General features: G+C 40.0%; 1 protein-coding gene across 2 annotated transcripts in view; it reads right to left on the bottom strand.

The window, feature by feature from the left end:
- The window catches only part of SNCAIP (synuclein alpha interacting protein), a 136,289-nt gene that overhangs the window by 21,442 nt on the left and 94,169 nt on the right, over positions 1-20,678 (bottom strand). For both annotated transcript variants that reach the window (XM_089491679.1, XM_089491687.1), the window contains exons 4-8: positions 18,565-19,418; positions 16,213-16,392; positions 6,945-7,058; positions 5,307-5,432; positions 2,537-2,706 (exon numbers count right to left, since the gene is read on the bottom strand). In XM_089491679.1, coding sequence (XP_089347805.1) covers positions 2,537-2,706; positions 5,307-5,432; positions 6,945-7,058; positions 16,213-16,392; positions 18,565-19,418 — 1,444 coding nt within the window. The remainder of the gene's footprint in view (positions 1-2,536; positions 2,707-5,306; positions 5,433-6,944; positions 7,059-16,212; positions 16,393-18,564; positions 19,419-20,678) is intronic.

Below are 20,678 nucleotides of genomic sequence, written 5' to 3' on the forward strand. Positions count from 1 at the left end.
AAATATATTTTAGGTGGGACACCAATATGCTTTTTTTTGGCATAAACCAGATGCAGTTTTATAAAGATCTTTCTTTCCTTCAGTTTTCCCCCTTCCTTCCTCTCGCCTACACATTTCCTTACATTATTTTGAAAGATCACTCCAACCATCTGTCAGCATTGCCTTGTGGTAGGGGGAAAAAAAGGCCAGAGCTCACTCTGTTGTAGGTTTGGACCAGTTATGTCCATTTGTTATTCCTGGCTGTTGTTGGTCTACCTGTTTCACTCCCTCTTGGCCACATTCCTTCTCATGTTAACACATCTGGCAAATAACCAAATCTGCTTCCAATGCAAATGAGTTCTGTATTTGATTCATTTGTTTGAGACAGCTGGGTTAGTATTAATGGCTAGAATCCTGTTGTGCAGTTAGCCCTTCAGTAACTTCAGCTACCTACAGTTATACATTCATAACTGCTATAACTGCTAAATATTCATGATCCTGATGTAGCCTCTAACTGTGAAAGTCCCCTGAAACCCCCCTAACTGGTAAGCAGCTGCTGAAATTGACAGGGGAGTGGACCTTGTCAAGAAGCAGCTGCCTAACATTCCCATGTCCCCTCATGCAAGTGATCTCTGTCACAAGGGTGATTGGCAACAGAGGCCCTTTTTCTGCCTGTAGAACAGGAGACTACTTGCAGGAGGGGTGGAAAAATCAAGCAGCTGCTTCTCAGTCAACAGAGAAATGGACCCCTGTCGATCCCAGTGGCTGCTTTCTTGTAAGTGGAATTGGAGGGAGGACTCTGGCCAGCATCCACTGCATAGGGATTCCACTGATTATTTTAATTATGTTTAACTATTGAAATAGTTTAAAACAAGTTAATAACATAAACTAGAAAACTACAGATAGACAATCCAGCATATTATGGATGTAGTTTCGCAGTGTGTAGCATACATACATACACACAACACAACACAACACAACTTTTAACCATATTAGGGAGGCAATGTATTTCTTCTATTATATATTACTTCAGGCAAGTCATACCAGAGTCTGAAAAGGGTATTCTTTGCATTACAGCTCCCAGAATTCCCTAGCCAGTTTGGTCAGGTTGCTTCTTTGACAGTAACAGTTGTTTTCTTTCTCCACTACCAGAGCTGCTCTTGCTTCTCAGTTTTCTGGCTGCAGATATTTAATCTATTGGAGGCATCTAGTCAAAGAATCCCTATCCCCATAAAAAGCAAAACCAGACATGGAAAACCAGCCTATACCATTTCTTCATTGGTTTAATGGAGGAAGTGGTAGAATTCAGCACAAGAGAAAAGGAACTGTAGCCAATCCTTATCATGCACATAGTCTTGAATTCACATATTTGAATATAATTACAGATTACTGACATGGTGAGGGGAGAAGACAGAGAAGATTATGCTTCGAGAGAATAGTAGGTGGGTTATTTATAATAATTTATTCACGATGAACATATCACGAATAACCAGGTATAACAGCTTATTCAAAACAAACACAAATTTGCTACACTTATATTTTGCCTTAGGTAGTATCACGTCAGAGCAAATGAAACACTGAACTGAGGACAAATATAAACAGATGTTTGATGTACAAATGGATAGGATATGAGAAAGAAAATAAGTCTTCTAATAACTAGAGCATAAAAGGGACATTTTATTGTTGAGAAGACTTTTATAAAATCCTTATAGTGTCATAGAAACATTTCTGCTCTTATGCAAATTTAAATTTAAATTTATTTCCACAGATTCTGCACTGGGAGCACTCCTAGATTACATTTTTCATTCCCACACTGACAGTTTTCAGCATGCCCAAGAGATGTCATAAGGTAAACATTAGGTAATGTTTGAAGGGGAAACACGCAACATATAGTTGATAAGTTGACTGACTTTGTATGTTTACTCCTTACTTACTGGGGTACATCTTTTATTCACACGTCACTTTGATCACCCAAGGGCAGGCTAACAGCACACTTGTCACATGAAGACTGCAATCCTGTATGGCTCAGTGTTAATTAGTAAGTCCACATTCAGACCCACACTAGGCTGAGCCATATACCACTTACTTAACAGCCTCTGAAATCCTCCCCCACATGGCTATTCCCTGCTTTGTGTGAAGGAGACAATTTCACAGATGCTTCTGGCTATGCCCCTTAGCCAGATGCAAAAAGATTATAGCAACAATCATTAGTGGGATCTGAGTGTTGATGTCGTCATTTCATGACTGACTATGGAGATACACTACTGCAATCCTCTCATTCCCCACAAAACAGAATGGTTGTGCAGGGAAAAGGCTGTCCAGTAAGTTGAGGTGTGTGGGTGTGGGGGGCGGTGTTGGGTACTGTGGAAGGAGGAAGGGAATACCAACCCCTGCGACACCCCAAACAGAACATACATGCATAAGTCCCTTACAGGATGCCAGTTGAAGTGTGAAGCAGCCAAAAGACCCTGGATGCTTGATAAAAGAATCATAAAGGGAGAGAGAGAGAAATAAAACCACTGCTTTAAGAAAACTACTTTTACAAATAAAGACTTACTCTTTCAGTTGCTTGGTTAGCTTCACAACTTGGGATGCCAACGACATGCATGTCTCCACTACTACCAAGTAACGTGAACACATGGTATGTCCCTGCCGTTCAGCACTTTGGGAAGGCTTCTCGCCAGCATGATTTTGCATAGTGACATTTGCTCCATATTCCACCAGAGTCTAAGCATATATATGAAGATTAAAAGCAATTATAATCTTGAGTGGTACTGAGTTCAGCACAGTCAAGATGAAAAGCACTTCTTCACTCTGGACAATTAGCCTATGGAATCTTTTGCAACAACAAGCAAAGGATAGTCTGGTGTGACAGCCATTTGAACTACAAATGTTTATTAAAAATCTATATAACTTAGAAGAATATAGGCTTGTTGATTTTTTTTCTGAGCTTCATTATCCATGTGTGAATCTCAGTCTCATCAAGGTTTTCATTTTATAAGTGGCAAACTCATTCTGAGTCAGATTCACCTTAGAGTGTAAGACTTTCCCCTTTTTTCTCCATGAAAATGCATATGTATTTCTGTACAACTGTTTCAGAAATGGCCACATTTTTGCACACCTATTCCCATTGACTAATGTGTACACATTTGTCAAATGTATGCATTTCTCTTTGTGCATTTCTTTTAAAATGTTGACTTCACATCTGTGTTGTTCTGAGAATAATATTGCAATAGATGGTTCAAAAATAGTGGCCAGAAATAGTCTTTGGGTCTGTGTTTGGTTACAGGAAGGGCACATTGACATTTATACATTAAAACTCAATGCCTTGCACATTTCTCAGCTATCAGTAAACTATGTTAAGCATAACAGTAAACTGGTAGCAACAGTAGTATTTAAAATGCTTGATTCAAACAACAGCTTGGGACAAATATACCTTGAAACCCAACTTATGAGTTTTCCCAGGTAAGTTTTCCTCACAATGGTGCCCAATGGATGTTTTGGGATGTAGCTTTTAGCTACCATGGGAATGACAGGAGTCACAACCAACTTTATCCAGCAGGCACTGACTTGAGGAAGACTGTCATCAGGCCTAAAACCTTTGACAACAGAAAGTTAGATTAGATGGCCTGATCCACCAGCAATCTTTTTATCTTTAAAACACCTGCTATATATTTTTTAAAAAAATACATCAGTAATACCTTTGAACTACTCATGTTTAGATGCCTTGAAATATATATAGGTGGTTAAGTTTCATTTCTTCATCAAGAAAATTCTTTATCTAATGTTGTATGCATTTATTACACCATCCTAATCAAGAGTCATGTCAGCTCTTGATTTCTTGCAAGTTGAGATGGTTTTTGAACCTGTGATAAGCTCAGTTATTTCATGAAACTACAGCTGCAGTCCTATGCATAACTACCTGGAAGTAAGCATTTGTGACAACCGGTGTGGTATAGTATTTTTGAGCAAATCAAGGTATGGCATGGGTGTGTGTGAGGAAAATACTTTATGGTATGATTCTATCTGTTTATAGTGAAAACATGAGGGGGCAATGGAAAAGAGTGCTTATTGAAGCCTCAAAGTGGGGGTGATAGGCAGCCAATGACCTGCATGTTGCCCAGCGCAGCATTAAGTGACAGTTATGAATATTTCCTTATCAATGAAAAAACCCACTAGTCTTAGAAAGACATTTTCAGTTAACCAACATAAACCTTTTATGGCATTTTTCTTCCTGTATTTTGGAAATTCTGTTGAACACTAAGGTGTTTGGGTGGCACCACTATAATTTACAGCTTACGTAATTGTAGGATAAACAACGCGTAGGTGGTTCGGATGAAAATAAAGACCTAAAACAGTTAGGCATAACCCGGGATCACTTTCAGATGTTTCCAAACATGAAGGTAGAAAATCTTCACAACTGGCTCCCTCACTAATACTGTCAAACATCTGAAATATTAAATCAAGCATTCATCCTGCAAAGAAATGTGTGGTTTCTCTCTGCACCTATAACTCTTTAGAAATCATGACTAGAGTAACAAATTAGTTTCTTGCTTCAGATCTGATATCATATGGGAAATATGTTCCTTTCTCACTTTAATAGGTGGCTCTTCGGTTCATTGTTTATTTTTGGGTTTTTTTGTTTGCATTTAAGTGATGTTTTCAAGCACTGGGAATGTTATTGTTTTGGATTTTCTTCACTAAGCAGTGTGTTGTGCTAGATGACTGCAGTTCTAACAATAAAATGCACTACTAAGAAAATACAAATGCTGTGTGTGAGATATGAAAAGAGCAGTTTTACACTTTTGCCTTTCTTTCACTATTTTCTGTAGATGAGTAGAGAAGACTAACTGGCAAGAAGGCCACATAAAAGTTATATTATTGAGAATTAAAATGGCAGGGGGTTGGACTGGATGGCCCTTGTGGTCTCTTCCAACTCTATGATTCTATGATTCTATTTGATGCAGATACTTGCACATTCCTCCATCAAGAGAATGCACTGCTTATTTGGAATATTGTGAGTCTTAATGGATTTTTTTTTAAAAAAAGTTAAATTATGTGTTAAATTGGGTACTATCCTCCTGCCCATGGAAGATTTTTTTTTTTAATTCAGCAGTGGCTTCAATAAAAAAGGAGGGGATTATTTCTTCAAATCCATTTTTTGTTTGCAGACCCCACACTATTGGCTATTCTCTCTATCCAGAGGACCCTCCCCGATCTTCTGGAGCCTTAGAGGTACACAATATCTTCTAAATGTTCTCCCATTTTCACATAGCAAGAGTATTTTGAATATTCCATTTGAAGTAAACAGAGTTTTATTGTTTTACCTGTATACATCCCAGATACCCGTGCTGGGCAGCTACATGGACTGCACTATTACCATCTTGATCAACTTCGTCCAGAGAAATCCCTTGTTCCTGCATAAACTGAAGAAGCCACAGAAGGATTTTCTCCTATGGAGAAAAAAAAGTTTATTAATGCAGGATCATGGAGGCTAACCAGGGTCAGCCCTGGTTAGTAGTTGGATGGGAGACTGCCAATGAATATCATGTGCTGTAGGCTACAGTTCAGAGGGTGGAACTGGCAAAACCCCACCTCTGAATATTCCTTGCCTAAGAAAACACTGTGAAATTCATGGGGATCTAGTGCTTTCAATACTGACCATAAGACAAATTCCACAGCCTAAATAGTGGAAATGGCTTTATTAAGCCAACCAAAAAGACACAAAATATGGATTCTACATTTTGTGAACAATGCACGAACATATGGACTTTAGATTTTATAAACATTTTGCATGATGACAAAGATGTCCAGACGATATTTATCAGCACTGTATAATTATGAAATATGTACATGTGCAAGATAACATAAAATAGGCAGTGAGTGGACCATGGAAGTTAACACCTGTCCTGCCCTTATTTTATAATAACTATCCCTTTGAACTACAAGAAAAATCTCCATATAGTCTCATACTTTAATCCTAAACTCATTTACATGGAGGTATGATCCCCTGATCTACTTTCAGGCAAACTTACATATGCTGTATGTTTTCTATAATGACAGAAAACACCACACTAGTGATGAATAAGTGACTGAAGAAAGGCTGTGAAAAGACACATCTGTCTGAAGCTGAGAACACGGCAACAATTTGTTGCAGGGCCCACATGATGTACAGTAAAAAGCCCCAAAACTTTCCCCCTTAACCTGTTAGACTGGAAATGTGTTTGAAGAGTTTGGTTGTTTGGCTTAAAGTGCTAGACAATAAATAGGGCTCAGTTTTTACTGTTAACTGGATTCAGGGTCTAAAGATACACACATTCTTGAAGATATGCTTGATCCACATCTCTTCCTGATCTCACTACTTGGCAGTAATTCAGCTGGCTTATTTATGCCTTTTCCTCTGGTTCAAGGATATTCCTGAAGACAGACTTGGAACTGAGGCAAGACAGAGTTTTCTCAAGAATAAAGCATCCTGTCTAAGCATTGCAAGGCAGCACTGAGATCAATGGGCCTATTCTTTGACTTTTTATTTTTTTAAATGATTATTATTTTCTGCCTCCCCCATCATAGGAAGTATTGACTGAAAAAAACAGATACCATGTGTGCCAAGTGGTAGAGGAAATAATTGTGTGTTGAATCAATTCAAAAACACTTCTTCCTTGTAAAAATATTTCCTTTGCATTCCAGCCAAGTTTGGTGTTTACATGGGTTATCTTTTGCATGAGTAACGTTTGGATAAGTTAAAAAGTGTCTTGCAAACACATCTGTGTTAGAATTATTCAATATCTGTTTCTCCATTTCCCAAAATCTGACACTATTTTGGGTAAAATGCAGCCATTTCACTATATTGTGATGTTCTGTATAGCTCTTATTGATGACTGGCTCATATTTAAATTGGATAAATATGAAAAGTAACTTGAAATGATTATGTAGCATTAAAATAACAATTCAAAATGTCACTGTACCTGTCCATAGCAACCTGCATAGTGAATAAGGCTTGGGTGATCTTTTGAGCAACTGAGTTCTGCAATAGCTTCTGTTTCACTCACCATCCACCTCACACACTCCATCTGGCCATTCTAAGCAGAAGAACAGAGAAATGCAAACATGTCCCCAAGGTTACACTTAATTTAAAATAAACCCTTCCTCTGAATAATAAATATTGCTCATGCAAAATAAGTAAATAAATAAATGTATTTCAGCCTAGGAGCCAGTGTGGAATAACAGTCTGAGTGCCAGACTAGGACTCCAGGAGACCAAGGCTTGAATGCCTGCCTAGCCATGGAAACCACTGAGAAAGTCACATTCCTTCAGGCTAAGAGGAAGGCAATGGCAAACTTCATCTGAATAAATCTTGCCAAGAAATCCCTAGGATAGTGTGGCATTAAGCTGGAGTCTTTTCAAACAACAATAATGCCTGGCTGTTTTCATACCTGCTGATTATCGCAATGGCACTGATTGCAAGCTCCTTTACAATTTAAGAGTAATTTATGCTTTACAATCTTTATTTAGTTCTTCAAGGCCTAAATAGTAAAACAGCCTTACTTATAGCAGCACTGAATGTTTATAGCAGCACTGAATGTGCCTTCTTAATTTCATATAAATTTTTCATTAGGAATTCTTCCTATTCTACATGGACCTCCAAGTAGCCCACATACAATGTGGCAACATAAAAATAATAACTCTGAATAATATAACACACAGAGGAATTCTAGGCATGCCTTGGTGTTTGTGCTCAGGCAACTATATGAAGGACTGCAGTTTATATACAAACCTATACATACTTTGGAGCAAATCCCACTGAATTCAGTGAGGCTTTCTTCTGAGGCAACATGGATAGATTGCTCCATTAGTATCAATTCGGAACACATTGAATACAACTGAATGTTAAATCCAGTTGAACAGAGGAGTGGGGACTTACTTTTGAGTAATCACATATTGGATTGTGCTTTATGGTCTTCATAAGTAGGAAAATGCATGGATAATTTATTAGCAGGTACAGCTAGGCCAACATTTTCTGTTGCTCAATTGGAAGGAAAAAATCCCAGAAATATATTGATGCCCCGATACCCTGGGATCTTAAGGACATTGATTAACTTGTAAAGTAGCTGCAATCTATTGCAATTATTTTTTTTTAAAAAAATTCAGAACACTTCAATAAGATGAGGATTATTTATAGAGGTATACTCCAAATGGACATTCTGTACTAATGCTATCTTCCCTTTCACTGCCCAGTATTATCAGTCCACAGTAAAGTTAAGATCTGCCTGGATTTGTCAAATTGCCTGGTCTAACAGCCAACACTGTTGCAATTTGCTGAGCAACAGGCATAGCTCTGTGTCTGGAAATAAAGTACCATGGAGCTATGGCTCATCAGGGGAGATTGGAACTGCTCTCATATATTTCACAAACGCTGATTACTGTTGTACAAACAATTAAACACCATAGCTTCCTCATGTCAGTTATGCCTAAAACCTGTCTGTGATGACGGAGATTAACACTGGTCACCAAGCTCTCCAGCTCAGCTGTATCACAAATCAGACCCTTAGAGTCATCCTAAGAATTACATTTCCAGTTTATTCTGTGGGGTGTGTGGGGTTTACACATACACATCCATTTATAATCTTGATCAAATAAGAACCTTTAGCTCTTCAGCTTTGCATCTGCACCCTGTATCTCTTTCTACATTACAGAAGCAGTCTCAGTATTTTGCTTTATTTGGAGAATATCCCTAGAGATGTTTAATTCCACTGTTGTCTTTCCTGTGCACATTGTATTTTACAAGTGCTCAGCAGTCCTATAAAATATAATGTTTTCTTATATCACAGATTTTCCTGTTAAGTCTGAGCTTTCTTCCAGATGACTTTTTTTCCCAGTGCAATCTGCATGTTTGCTCAAAAGTAAATCATCTTGAATTCAATGCAGCCTCCTCCCAGGTCACTGAATATAAGATTGTAGCATTTCTTTTGACATATTGCCCACTGTGCAAGAAGTAAATGTTTACTTTTGTGTGATATTCCAAAGAGGGTTTGATAACCCCAAACATTTCAGCTTTACATACAGAATATTCAAGAGAGGTTACATATGAAATATCCAAATTTGTAAAACTTTATACTATTTTAATGTTCTTGTATTTTTGTATTGTTTTTAATTTGTATTGTTTTTAATTTCTTGTTAGCCACAATACATATATCAGCTGAAAGCTGAGAATAATAATAATAAATCAGTAGTTTTCACACATACATCTTGTATGTAACATATATTCCATAATATATTCATATTATTACAATACCAACAAATTAAGCCTGATTTTGAAATTGAGGGCTTTTAAAAGCTGGATTCAGTCATCCAGTCCAACCGCATGCCATGCAGGAAATCACAATCAAAGCTCCCCCAACAGATAGCCATCCAGCCTCTGTTTAAAGACCTCCAAGGAAGGAAACCCCACCATACTCCGGGGGGGGGGGGAGTGTTCCACTGTCGAACAGCTCTTACTGTTAGAAAATTCCTCCTAATGTTGAGGTGGAATCTCTTTTCCTGGAGCTTGCATCCATTGTTCCGTGTTCTAGTCTCTGGAGCAGCAGAAAACAAATTTGCTCTATCCTCAATGTGACACACTTTCAAATACTTAAAGAGGGCTATCAACTCACCCCTTAACCATCTCTTCTCCAAGCTAAACATACCCATCTCCCCAAGTCTTTCCTCATAAGACATGGTTTCCAGACTCTTTACCATTTTAGTCTCCCTCCTCTGGACACGCTCCAATTTCTCAACATCTTTTTTGAACTGTGGTGCCTAGAGCTGGACACAATATTCCAGGTGGGGCCTGACCAGAGCAGAATAGAGTGACACTATTACTTTCCTTGATCTAGACACCATGGCGGGTTATAGACCGCCACTTTGAGGCGGTCTGCCGCCGCCGCCGTTTGCTCCGTGCGGGAGCCGCAGCAGCCACACTGCATGGCTCCCGCGTGGAGCAAAAAAGGAGCTCCAAAATGGAGCTCCTTCTTGCAGCACCTCTGTGACGTCGTGAGGTGCCGCTGGCGCATTCGCGACGTCATAGGTGCTGCGACACGTCTGGACGCTATGCGTCCGATACGTAAACATGGCGGCCCCCATGTGGAAGGGGCGTCGCCATGTTGTGCGTATGGAATACGTACTAGGGTTAGGGGGGTGCGGAAGCACTGCCCCTTCCTAACCCTAATACATATTCCATACGTATTTTTTGGCGGTCTGTAACCCGCCTATACTTCTATTGATGCAGCCTAGAATCACATTGGCCTTTTTAGCTACCGCATCACACTGCTGACTCATGTTCAACTTGTAGTCTACTAGGATTCCTATATCCCTTCCACATGTAGTTTCATTCAGCCAGATGTCCCCCATCCTATATCTATGCATTTCATTTTTTTTTTGCCCTAAGTGAGGTATCTTACATTTCTCTGTATTGAAAGTCATTTTGTTAGCTTTCTAATCTATTAGGGTCATTTTGAATTTTGATCCTGTCTTCTGGGGTTTTAGCTATTCCTCCTAATTTGGTGTCATCAGCAAATTTGATAGGCATGTCCTCTATTCTTTCATCTAAGTTATTGATAAAGATGTTGAATAGCACTGGGCCCAGGACAGAACCCTGTGGGGCCCCACTAATCAGTTCTCTCAAAAATGAAGAGAAACCATTGCTGAGCACCCTTGGGGTTCGGCTGGTCAACCAATTACAAATCCATTTAACAGTTGCCTTGTCTAACCCACATTTTACTAGCTTGTTTGCAAGAATGTTATGTGGAACCTTGTCAAAGACCTTACTGAAATCAAGGTATGCAACATCCACAGCATTCCCTTCATCTACTAAGCTGGTAATTCTATCAAAATAAGAGATCAGATTTGTCTGGCATGCCTTGTTTCTCTGAAGCCCATATTGACTTTTTGTGATCATGGAATTGCCATCTAGATGTTCACAGACTGTCTGTTTAATGAGCTGCTCTAGAATCTTTCCTGATACTGATGTCAGACTAACTGGACGATAATTGTTGGGATCCTCTTTTTTCCCCTTTTTGAAGATGGGGACAACGTTTGCCCTCCTCCAGTCTGCTGGGACTTCTCCTGTTCTCCAGGAATTCTCAAAGATTATTTCAAAGATTATCTCAAAGAATTTGCTACCGGGAGGAGATGAGACCAGTTCTTGACTGAATTGGACATTTTGTACTTTATATATTTACACTGTGTATGGCTGACACTGAATATCATATATAGCTGAATCTTGATTTTGCCATGTAAATGGTTTCTTTAAAATACTTTATAAAATAAGGGGAAATACTTTTTATTTACTTCTTTAAATAAGATCCCTGTCCCTCTTGGCTAGCAGCTCAGGGGGGCACGATTGTAACTGATATGTTGCGTCGCATAATTAATTCATCCTTCAAGGAAGGGCGCTTTCCATCCAGCTTAAAATTGGCCATCGTAAAACCGCTGATAAAAAAGCCCTCCCTAGACCCCCTGATCCATAACAATTATTGGCCTATTTCACTGCTGCCTTTTTGGGGGAAGGTGATCGAGAGGGCGGTTGCCATTCAGCTTCAATAGGTCTTGGATGATACCGATTTTCTAGACCCATTTCAAACTGGCTTCCGGGCGGGCTATGGAGTTGAGACTGCCATGGTCGCCTTGGTCGATGATCTCCGTCTGGGCATGGACAGGGGTAGCGTGTCTCTGTTAGTGCTCATAGACATCTCAGCGGCTTTCGATACCATTGACCATGGTATCCTTCTGAAACGCCTGAGAGAGTTGGGAATCGGGGGCACTGCGCTCCAGTGGTTCCGTTCCTACCTCTCGGGTAGATTCCAGATGGTGCAGCTGGGGGACGTGTGCTCTGATAAGAGGGTCCTTACATCTGGGGTCCCTCAAGGAGCCATTCTGTCCCCCATGCTATTTAACATTTACATGAAACCGCTGGGAGAGATCATCCGGAGACACGGGGCATGGTGTTATCAGTACGCTGATGACACCCAAATATGCTTCTCTGTGTCTCCGACTGATGCAGTGACCAGGGATGGCATCTCTCCTCTAGATGCCTGTCTGGAGTCGGTAATGGGCTGGATGAGGGAAAACAGACTCAGACTGAATCCAGAGAAAACGGAAGTGCTTGTGATAGGTTCCCTGGGCCCAGGGATGGAGATTTGTCCACCTGTCCTGAATGGGGTCACGCTTCCCCTGAAGGACTCTGTTTGCAGCCTGGGGGTGTTCCTGGACTCGTGCTCCATCTCACATCTCAGGTGGATGCGACAGTCAGGAGTACCTGTTATCAGCTTCGGTTGATACGCCAGCTGTGACCCTACCTGGGCCGGGGGGACCTTGAAACAGTGGTACATGCTCTGGTAACCTCTCGGTTGGACTTCTGTAATGCGCTCTATATGGGGCAACCCTTGTACCAAACCTGGAAGCTTCAATTAGTGCAGAACATGGCAGCCAGGCTGGTCACTGGATGTTCCAGGACCAGCCATATAACACCTGTTCTGCATGATCTACATTGGCTGCCTATTCGCTTCCGGGCGCAATACAAGGTGTTGGTTATAAGCTACAAAGCCCTAAATGGTTTGGGCCCAGGGTACTTGGAGGACTGCCTCTCCCCATATAATCCGCCCCGCGCACTCAGGTCAGCCAGGAAGCAACTCTGTGACTGCACAGAGGGCGTTTTCAATCTCAGCCCCGCAGTCATGGAACTTGCTTCCCGAAGAGCTCCGCTCGACCCCCTCCCTTGACCTTTTTAGGAAGAGACTCAAAACCTTTCTCTTCGAACTAGCTTTCCCCCAGTTGTTGTAACACTTCCCTTCCCTCCTCCTTTGCACTTGCACTTTGGCTAGTTTTTGTATGGTTTTTAATTTGTGTTTTTAATTCTTGTTTTTAATGTTGAATTGTTGTATATTGATGTTTATACTTATCATTTGTTGTTATTAAGATGTTGTAACCTGCCTTAATCTCAAGGAAAGGCGGGCTATAAATAAACAATTTATTTATTTTATTATTTATTTATTTGAAATATTATGTCGCTGTATTTTTGTTCTTATGTGCTTTCACATAATCTTCAGTTTACACCAAACATAAGGTTTTCTTGGCAAGGTTTATTCAGGCAGGGTTTCCTCCAAAACTAAGAGAGTGTGACTTGCCTGAAGTCACCTAGTGGGTTTCTGTGGCTGACAGATTCGAACATTGGTCTCTCAGACTCCTAGTCCAACACTCAAATCATGCCAGCTCTGAGATATTATATATCACTTTTATGTCCACTAATTCCCATAGAGAAATATAGACTAACATTATAATACAAAAAACAGGATAGAAATAAAAATTATTACAAAGCAAATGAAAACAGTTTTAAATGTCAAAGGCCTGACAAATTTATATAGTTTTTGCTGTCTGCTGGAAGTTCAGTAAGGGGGAGCCAATAATACTTACCTTTGAGAGGTGTTTGTCCATAATGCAGGTGTTACTACAGAAAAAGATTCATCAGGTATGTACTAACTTACTAAGGGGGGGGGGGGATGCAGCTGCAGAGCCTCTTCCTTTCCACTGCTTTCTAATCAATGGCCATGACCACTACTGTCCATCATTAGGAAAACATCACCTTGTGGTGGCATTTTCTTCTATCAGAATTTGATTCTGTAAACATACCTCAAAACCCAAAAGGTTTTAAAACCCTATTATCATGAGAATAGCCTTTCTATATCTGAAAGGTTACACACACAGAGAGAGTACATCTACTTGCACATCCACTTGGTACTTTTTGTGCTCTGGTTCTGTGTTCAGAAAGGTAACGTTTGGGGAAAAAAGGTTTACTTTGCTCAGAGAAATTGAATGCATTAAGGAGACTATATTAACCACAACAGATCCACAATAACCTTCCTCTATAATAAGGATGGATGGAGTGCTAAAGCTTGGCAATGCATAAATAGTGAGCATTACTTTATTATTTTTGATGGCTTGGAGGATGCAAAGAAGGAAAATGCCCTCCTGGCAGTGTAGAGAATGGTACAGGTTTACAGTAATTTGTGTAAGTGAGGCCACATTTTTTAAAATAAAAGTCTAAAATATTTAACTGGTATAGTATCTGATACAGTCTTGATGATGATCTATGGTATGTAAGATGGATGGACAGTTGATCTTTTCTTGAACCTGGAGACTAGACTTCAAATTCTTTTGGACCCAGTCAGTTTCAGGATTCCACAGCCTCAAACAGATGGCCCAAAAGGGCCTCCATCAGTCCGATCTGGGGGTGGTGTGTGCACATGACTCATGCTCCCAGATCACTCAGAGGCTGCACTGAGGCCATCGAATGTGGCCCAAAACTGGCTGCAAAAAGAGTGGTTTCTTACTGCTCTTTTTCACAGCCTGTTGAGCACTGTGGTAGCAGACACCCTCAGGATCACAACATCCAGGGTGGTCCTGGGGTGATACCAGTGTTTGGCTGCTCCTTCTGCCCCATCTGCTTCGCCCCTATGGCATATATACTCTCATCCCTCCATATTTGCGGCTTTGATATTTGCGGCTTTGATTATTCATGGATTTGATTACTCTATGGTCAACTTTAACTAAAAGTTGCACTGAAAGGCCTAGAGATTCCTAGAGAGAATATTCTACTAGGCATTTGTAGCTCCTCCAGTGAAGTTTTATGGTCAGTATTTGTCAGACGTTGACCACAGAGTTGCACTGGAGGACCAGAGATCCCTAGAGAGGTGTCCTTTCAGGTAAAAACATGGTGTTTTTGTTATTTGCGGTTTTTCCAGATTATGGAGGGACAAGTGTATTTTATTATCCAACAAAATGACTAAAATATAGGTTCACCCAATAAAGCTAATTAGGAAAAGTACTGTCAGGGGATAAAAAGCATTTAACAGGAAGGATGTATTGATTATGCTTGCAAAACACATATCTCCCTTCTAGACTGGATGATAGGCATCAGCTAAAATTCTTTTATTTAAAAAAAGGAAATCGTTATATAGTAATCTGTTTTTATCACTAAGGGCCAGATTAGACACCATTGGAAACTCAGTTTTGGAATGCAAATATTTGCTATCTAAAAAGCTGTGCAAGGAGTGCATAATTTCAAAGGAGAAGGAGTGGTTTATAGGGCACTGCTAATTCTAGCCACTGCTCAAAACATCTCACATGAATAGTCTTTCCTAGCTACATCTTTCCAGGTGCAGTGAACATTTCCCACCACTAGTGAAGCAGGTGCTTGGGAGCAGCAGATTTGCACCCTCTCTCACGTATCCTGGCAGCTCTTCTCATTCTCTGGAGCACAGCCACCCTCTGCCCTGTATAGCTCAAGCTGGCATTGTAGGGACTAAAGTTGGCAGTTCCTTCCATGATCATTTCTCCTGGGGGCGTAGGTGCTGCAACCACCTCCCCCCACTCTTTCAAGGGTGCATCTCTTCCTCCTTAGCACATGGGAGACCTGGATACAGATGCTTTGTCCATTTCCTTGTTGATGGGTGTGCAGGTTAAAGCACAAGCACTACCATTGCCATCACACTTTGTTCCTCAAGCGATGAGTGGGATATGAGGATACAAGTGGTGTTAGATGATCCTCCACCTCCTTCTCAGCAGAGGGGCAATGTACCACTATCATGTCCCAGTAGGAGTTCATCAGATGTCAGTTGAAGAAAACCACACATATTTTGAATCCCTTTTCTTTTTACTGAAGAGCTTTATTTTAGTCCACCAGGAAATTTCCATATTTTTGTGATATTTGCGTTTTACTAGAGATGCTTTTGGGAATTGTTCCATGGCTAGACTGGACAAGGGAATGGGTGGGGTGCTTCTTCTTTGATGTCTGTTTGTTTTTAAAATTTCTATTGGCTGGGAGAAGTAGTGGGCTGGGTTTTCTCATCTTAGGCAGCGAGACTTGTTTGGGGGCTCTTTGGATAATTTTTTTTTCACAGAGTGCTATCACATTCTTCGCTGCCTCTTGGGTGGTGGCAGAGGGATGAGCATCACCATCACATCTTCCTCTAGTGGGTTGGGTTGGACTTTTGCCACCACTAGTGGAGTGCAATGTAGGGAGGGAGGATCATGTAGCTTCCTGCCTCCAGCAGCATTTCAACTTTGGCCACCTGTGGCAAGTGGAACAAGGGCAGGTAGGTGAGGCTTTTCCTGCCTCTATCTCCTGTACTACTTAAAGAATGTTTTAGAAGACAACTGGGTTTTGAGGCTGATGTACATTATCAAATGGGTTTATTTTACCTTTATTGCTAAGCCAGCTGGAGTTAGTCGTTCACTGTTCCGCTCATTCAAGCAGTCTTCGCCCATCAGAGATGTGAGATGTTGTAAGCATTCTGCATGCCCCTGTGATGCTGCAACATGCAAAAGATTGTTGCCATTTTCATCATGAATTTTATCCAGATTGTCTGCTGCGAGGTGGGGCTGTGCAAAAGAGGTTTCAGAAGAATTAATTGCTTAATTCAAGACAGACTCAATTAGCAGTTGCCATGATCAAATACTTATATGGTAAAGTTGAAGCAGTCCCTAAAAACAGTGGAAGCAACTCTACTTCACCCTTAGTAATAATCTCATTTACCATTTGAATGTAATAGTTCCTCATTATATGTGAGTACATCTTTTGAAGTACTGAGTCCAGTGATGATTAGAGACGCCGGTTACAGTTTATCTCTTTTGCAGTCAGAAGTACTGGGATTGGCATATGATGCTGCTCCCTTATAACCCATTATAAAACAACTTTTCTATGTATTGCAGTAATTAACTGCAATATTATATCAACACATGCTTTGCACAGTCCAATTCATGTGACAAATACTTTAATCTTATTCTACTGACCACATACAAAGCTACGAATTAAACTAATAAAGACAATACTTGGAAAAATCACACTTAGTTGTGTCCTAGAAAAGGTCCAAATTAGGATTTACAGTATGTAATCAATCTTAAGGACCCCTACAACAGTGGAGTTATAGATATTTTGTGAGTTCGTTCAGCTTCTGCTCTCTTTAGTATGTGAGCACAATAATGACAGTGCAGAGACAGAGTATCTAATATCTTATGTCCAGGTATAGCTATCTATAACATTTCAGACAAAGGAAAGACAATAATTGGAATGCCCTGGAGGATTAAAAAAAGAGTTTCCTTCCAGACTGGTGAAGCATAAGACTGAAAATTAATTGTATAATGCCACTCATTTTTATGAAGGCAGATCTGGTATAGGCTTGAATGAATATTGATCTCCTGCAGGATGACAGATTCCATGTTCCTAAGGGAATTTCTGTAGAACAATAAAAGATTACATTGTATAGCTTTGTCCCAAATGTACAAATCCATCAGACAAAACAAAAGGAAATATGCAAGCTAATCTCACTCTACCACTATATAAATATTTGTTTTTCTTATTTTCTATTAGGTTTAGAACATTTTTTCCATGATGCCTCCATTAGCTTTCTTTACCAGTTCTAACGCCAACAAATCCTTCAGTTTCTCAGTAATATCCTGTTCCCTGTGTTATAATATGAAACCTGCAGCTTCTCCCAAGGGTTGAAAAAGTTATAAGGCATTTACTGCTTGTAGCAGATCTTGCTGGACCCAGTACAGCATCGCACTGAGCTACCATGCTTCCTGATGATGATTATTATGATCAGGGAGGAGGAGCAGGAGAAAATAAATAATAAATTGGTTGAATAAACAGATAGGGAGTTGGGGGTGGGGGAGTAAAATTCATGTTACTACATTGGCATAGTTAATTGTGTTAGTGACTCTCAATTTGTATTTTCACCCAGAGCAAAGGAGAGATTTGTTTTATAGTTCCCTTGGCTCAATGGATATAGAGAAGGGGAAAACTGAAATTTTAAAGATAATTTTTGGACATCTTATATTTTTATCATCACAGTGCAATAAAATACAACATCTATTTAAAAATACTGAATTTTTGTTTGTTGCTTTATTTTATGTTCTGATCCTATTTCTGCTCCAGCTCATTTTCTAGTTAAAACACAAACAAAAGCAAGTACACGGTAAAGAATGCTTATAATGATTGTTTCTTCCCACACCAACCTTGTTAGCTTGCATCTAGTTGCTTTGGAAACGTCTTTTCATGATGTCTGATCACAAAGCTGGAACTAACTAAAACCTTCATGTGGGTCAGAGGCCAATTGGGGCTTCTGTGTGAGCTCCTGTTCATGAAAGCTGTTGCAATGAGCTGGGGTAAACACTCTTGAATAATAATCAGAACACAACAGAAGCCCCTCTGTTGTCATTGCAGTTCCTCTCAATAGGAACTCCGTTAATCTGCTAATAACTGACAAGTGAAGCCCCACCATTCTGAATAGCAGATTTAAACTTCAGGAATACTATAGAAATAGTACAGCATGCCTACCCAGATATGTTGTTATATTAAAACCAACCATTACAAACTTGTTTTTTAAAAAAATAAATCCCTTTGTAAGCCCCAGCATTCAGTTTATGTGAATTTTGCAAAGTAAAAGGAACATGGGCAATTTAATTGCAACTCCAAATAACATTTATAAATTTTTTTCTTCCTGTTCTACCTGGGTTATGAATTAATAACTCATATTAATTTTAATAACTTACCAGTAGGGATATCTGTCCTTCTTTCACAATATTTAAGATGCTTTTATTTTTTTTCATATTCTCGTTCCTTTCTTCTAGACCTCCAGAGTTGTTCCAGTTTGCATTGCTGCTTGGCTCATCTTGTTTATTTTCTGTCACCACAGCCTGCAGATGAAAAGTTCTTAACTGACTGTGAGACAGCGTCTTCTCCATTTTATCAGCAAACGTCCTGTTGAGGAAGCCCTTGGTCTGAGCTTCAGGTTCATGGACTGAACTACATTTAACTAATGGCTGAGGAAACTCTAATTCTTCCACTAAATGCTTATGCTGATCAGGGACAATGGGCTGCGCTTTTTTCAGCTGAGAGCTTTTCACTGGGGACAGAACACAGAACTGTGTTGTTCCCATTGGTGCCTTCTCGATGTTTCCTGCAGGGCACAACTTGCCACTGAGACCGTTCAGTGTTGAGTACACACTCAAAATCTGTTTTTCTGGAGCTGCCTTGTTAAAAGCAGCAAGCTGCTGGCTGGATTTAATATAAGGCACATCCAAAATTTCATCCATATCCAGGTCATAATGTTCCAGTTCACCAAGCAAAACTCCAGGTTCGACACCTTTAGTCTTAAGGCTCTCTCCATTACCCAGAGTCAGGTTGCATTTCTGAGTTGCAGGTGGAGAGTCACTGCCTTTCTTGTACTCTATCTTTTGGTTCTTTTGGTCATCACTTTCATTATTTTCAGAGCTTTCTGGTTGATGCTTAAGTGGGGAAACTCTCTTCACTGGCCTGAACTTACTGTACATGTCTGCAATGCCAGTTGGTTTTTGTCCATTTCCAAGGAGTGTTGAAACCCCCATATTCCAATTGGTGCCAGAAACTAGAGGATACATTAAATACAACATAGAAAAAAAATCAATTACAGGTTCAGGGGTAGACCTCATGGCTACGCAGGAAAATACAACAAAACATAACATCCACAAAAGAATGATACCCTTGTTGAGGTCAACTAAAAAGTACAAAATACATTATGCACGCTTCACTGATTTCTCCATTGGGCAAAAGATGTCAAAGACTCATAAAGGGGAACAAAAGTGACTAATATTCTTATCCTATTAAGAGAGCCCTAGTATCTCGGTGGTTAAATGTCAGTATTGTAGCCATTCACAACTACAAGGTTGTGAGTTTGATCCCAGACAGGCTCCAGGGTTGACTTAGCCTGCCATCCTTCCATAAGTTGCTAAAATGAGTACCCAGCTTGTTGGGGGCAATTAGCTTACACATAGCTTAGGGAATGCTTAAGTGCACTGATAAGTGGTATAGAAATGTACCTGTTAATGTTATTGCTATTATTATTATCCTATACAAAGACAGCCAGCATGATGTAGTGGCTGGCTGATGATGTCTCTGAAGACCAGGGTTGGCTCAGCCATGGAAACCCACTGAATGACTTCGGGCAAGTTACACATTCTCCACCCCAGAAAACCTCATGATAGGTTCACCTTGGGGTTGCCATGTCAGAAACATCTTGAAAGCACACAACAACAATAACAACAACCACTTTCAATAGAGGATGTCATTGAAGCATAATTGTCCATAGCCAATATGTAGCAAAAATGGTATGAAAACTATATTTTGGCCTAAAAGCAGTTATTAGGCACAACTAGAGAAGGCCCAGGGAATAAGAAGAGACACAGGCCTGTTACAGACAGTCAAAATAAAGCTGCTTCGAGTCACAGTGGAGGTATGGTGTTTCAATGATGCATGCGTCCTAAGAGTCCAGAAGTCGCACCAAAGCCATGCTCCAGACTGGAGCGTGGCTTTGGTGTGGCTTCTGGACTCTTAGGACGCATGCATCATTGAAACACCTTACCTCCAAAGTGACTCGAAGCAGCTTTATTTTGGCTGTCTGTAACAGGCCTCAGTAAATGATTTAATGAAGTACTCTACTTGAATGCAATTATCACATTTAGGCTTTTGCATTTTGCTACCAAGTCATGAGCATCAAACACACATGAACTATAAAGAATACTTAAAATTTAAGTATAAATTTGAACAACAACTGTAAATTTCTTGAGTCTATGAAAAAAATAAAATAAACAGGCTATATATAGCAAGAGAACAGAAATTAAAAAATAAA

Source organism: Sceloporus occidentalis, unplaced genomic scaffold, assembly GCF_023333645.1.
Source record: "Sceloporus occidentalis isolate IW3139 unplaced genomic scaffold, rSceOcc1.0.p SCAF_1, whole genome shotgun sequence".
Lineage (NCBI taxonomy): Eukaryota > Metazoa > Chordata > Lepidosauria > Squamata > Phrynosomatidae > Sceloporus > Sceloporus occidentalis.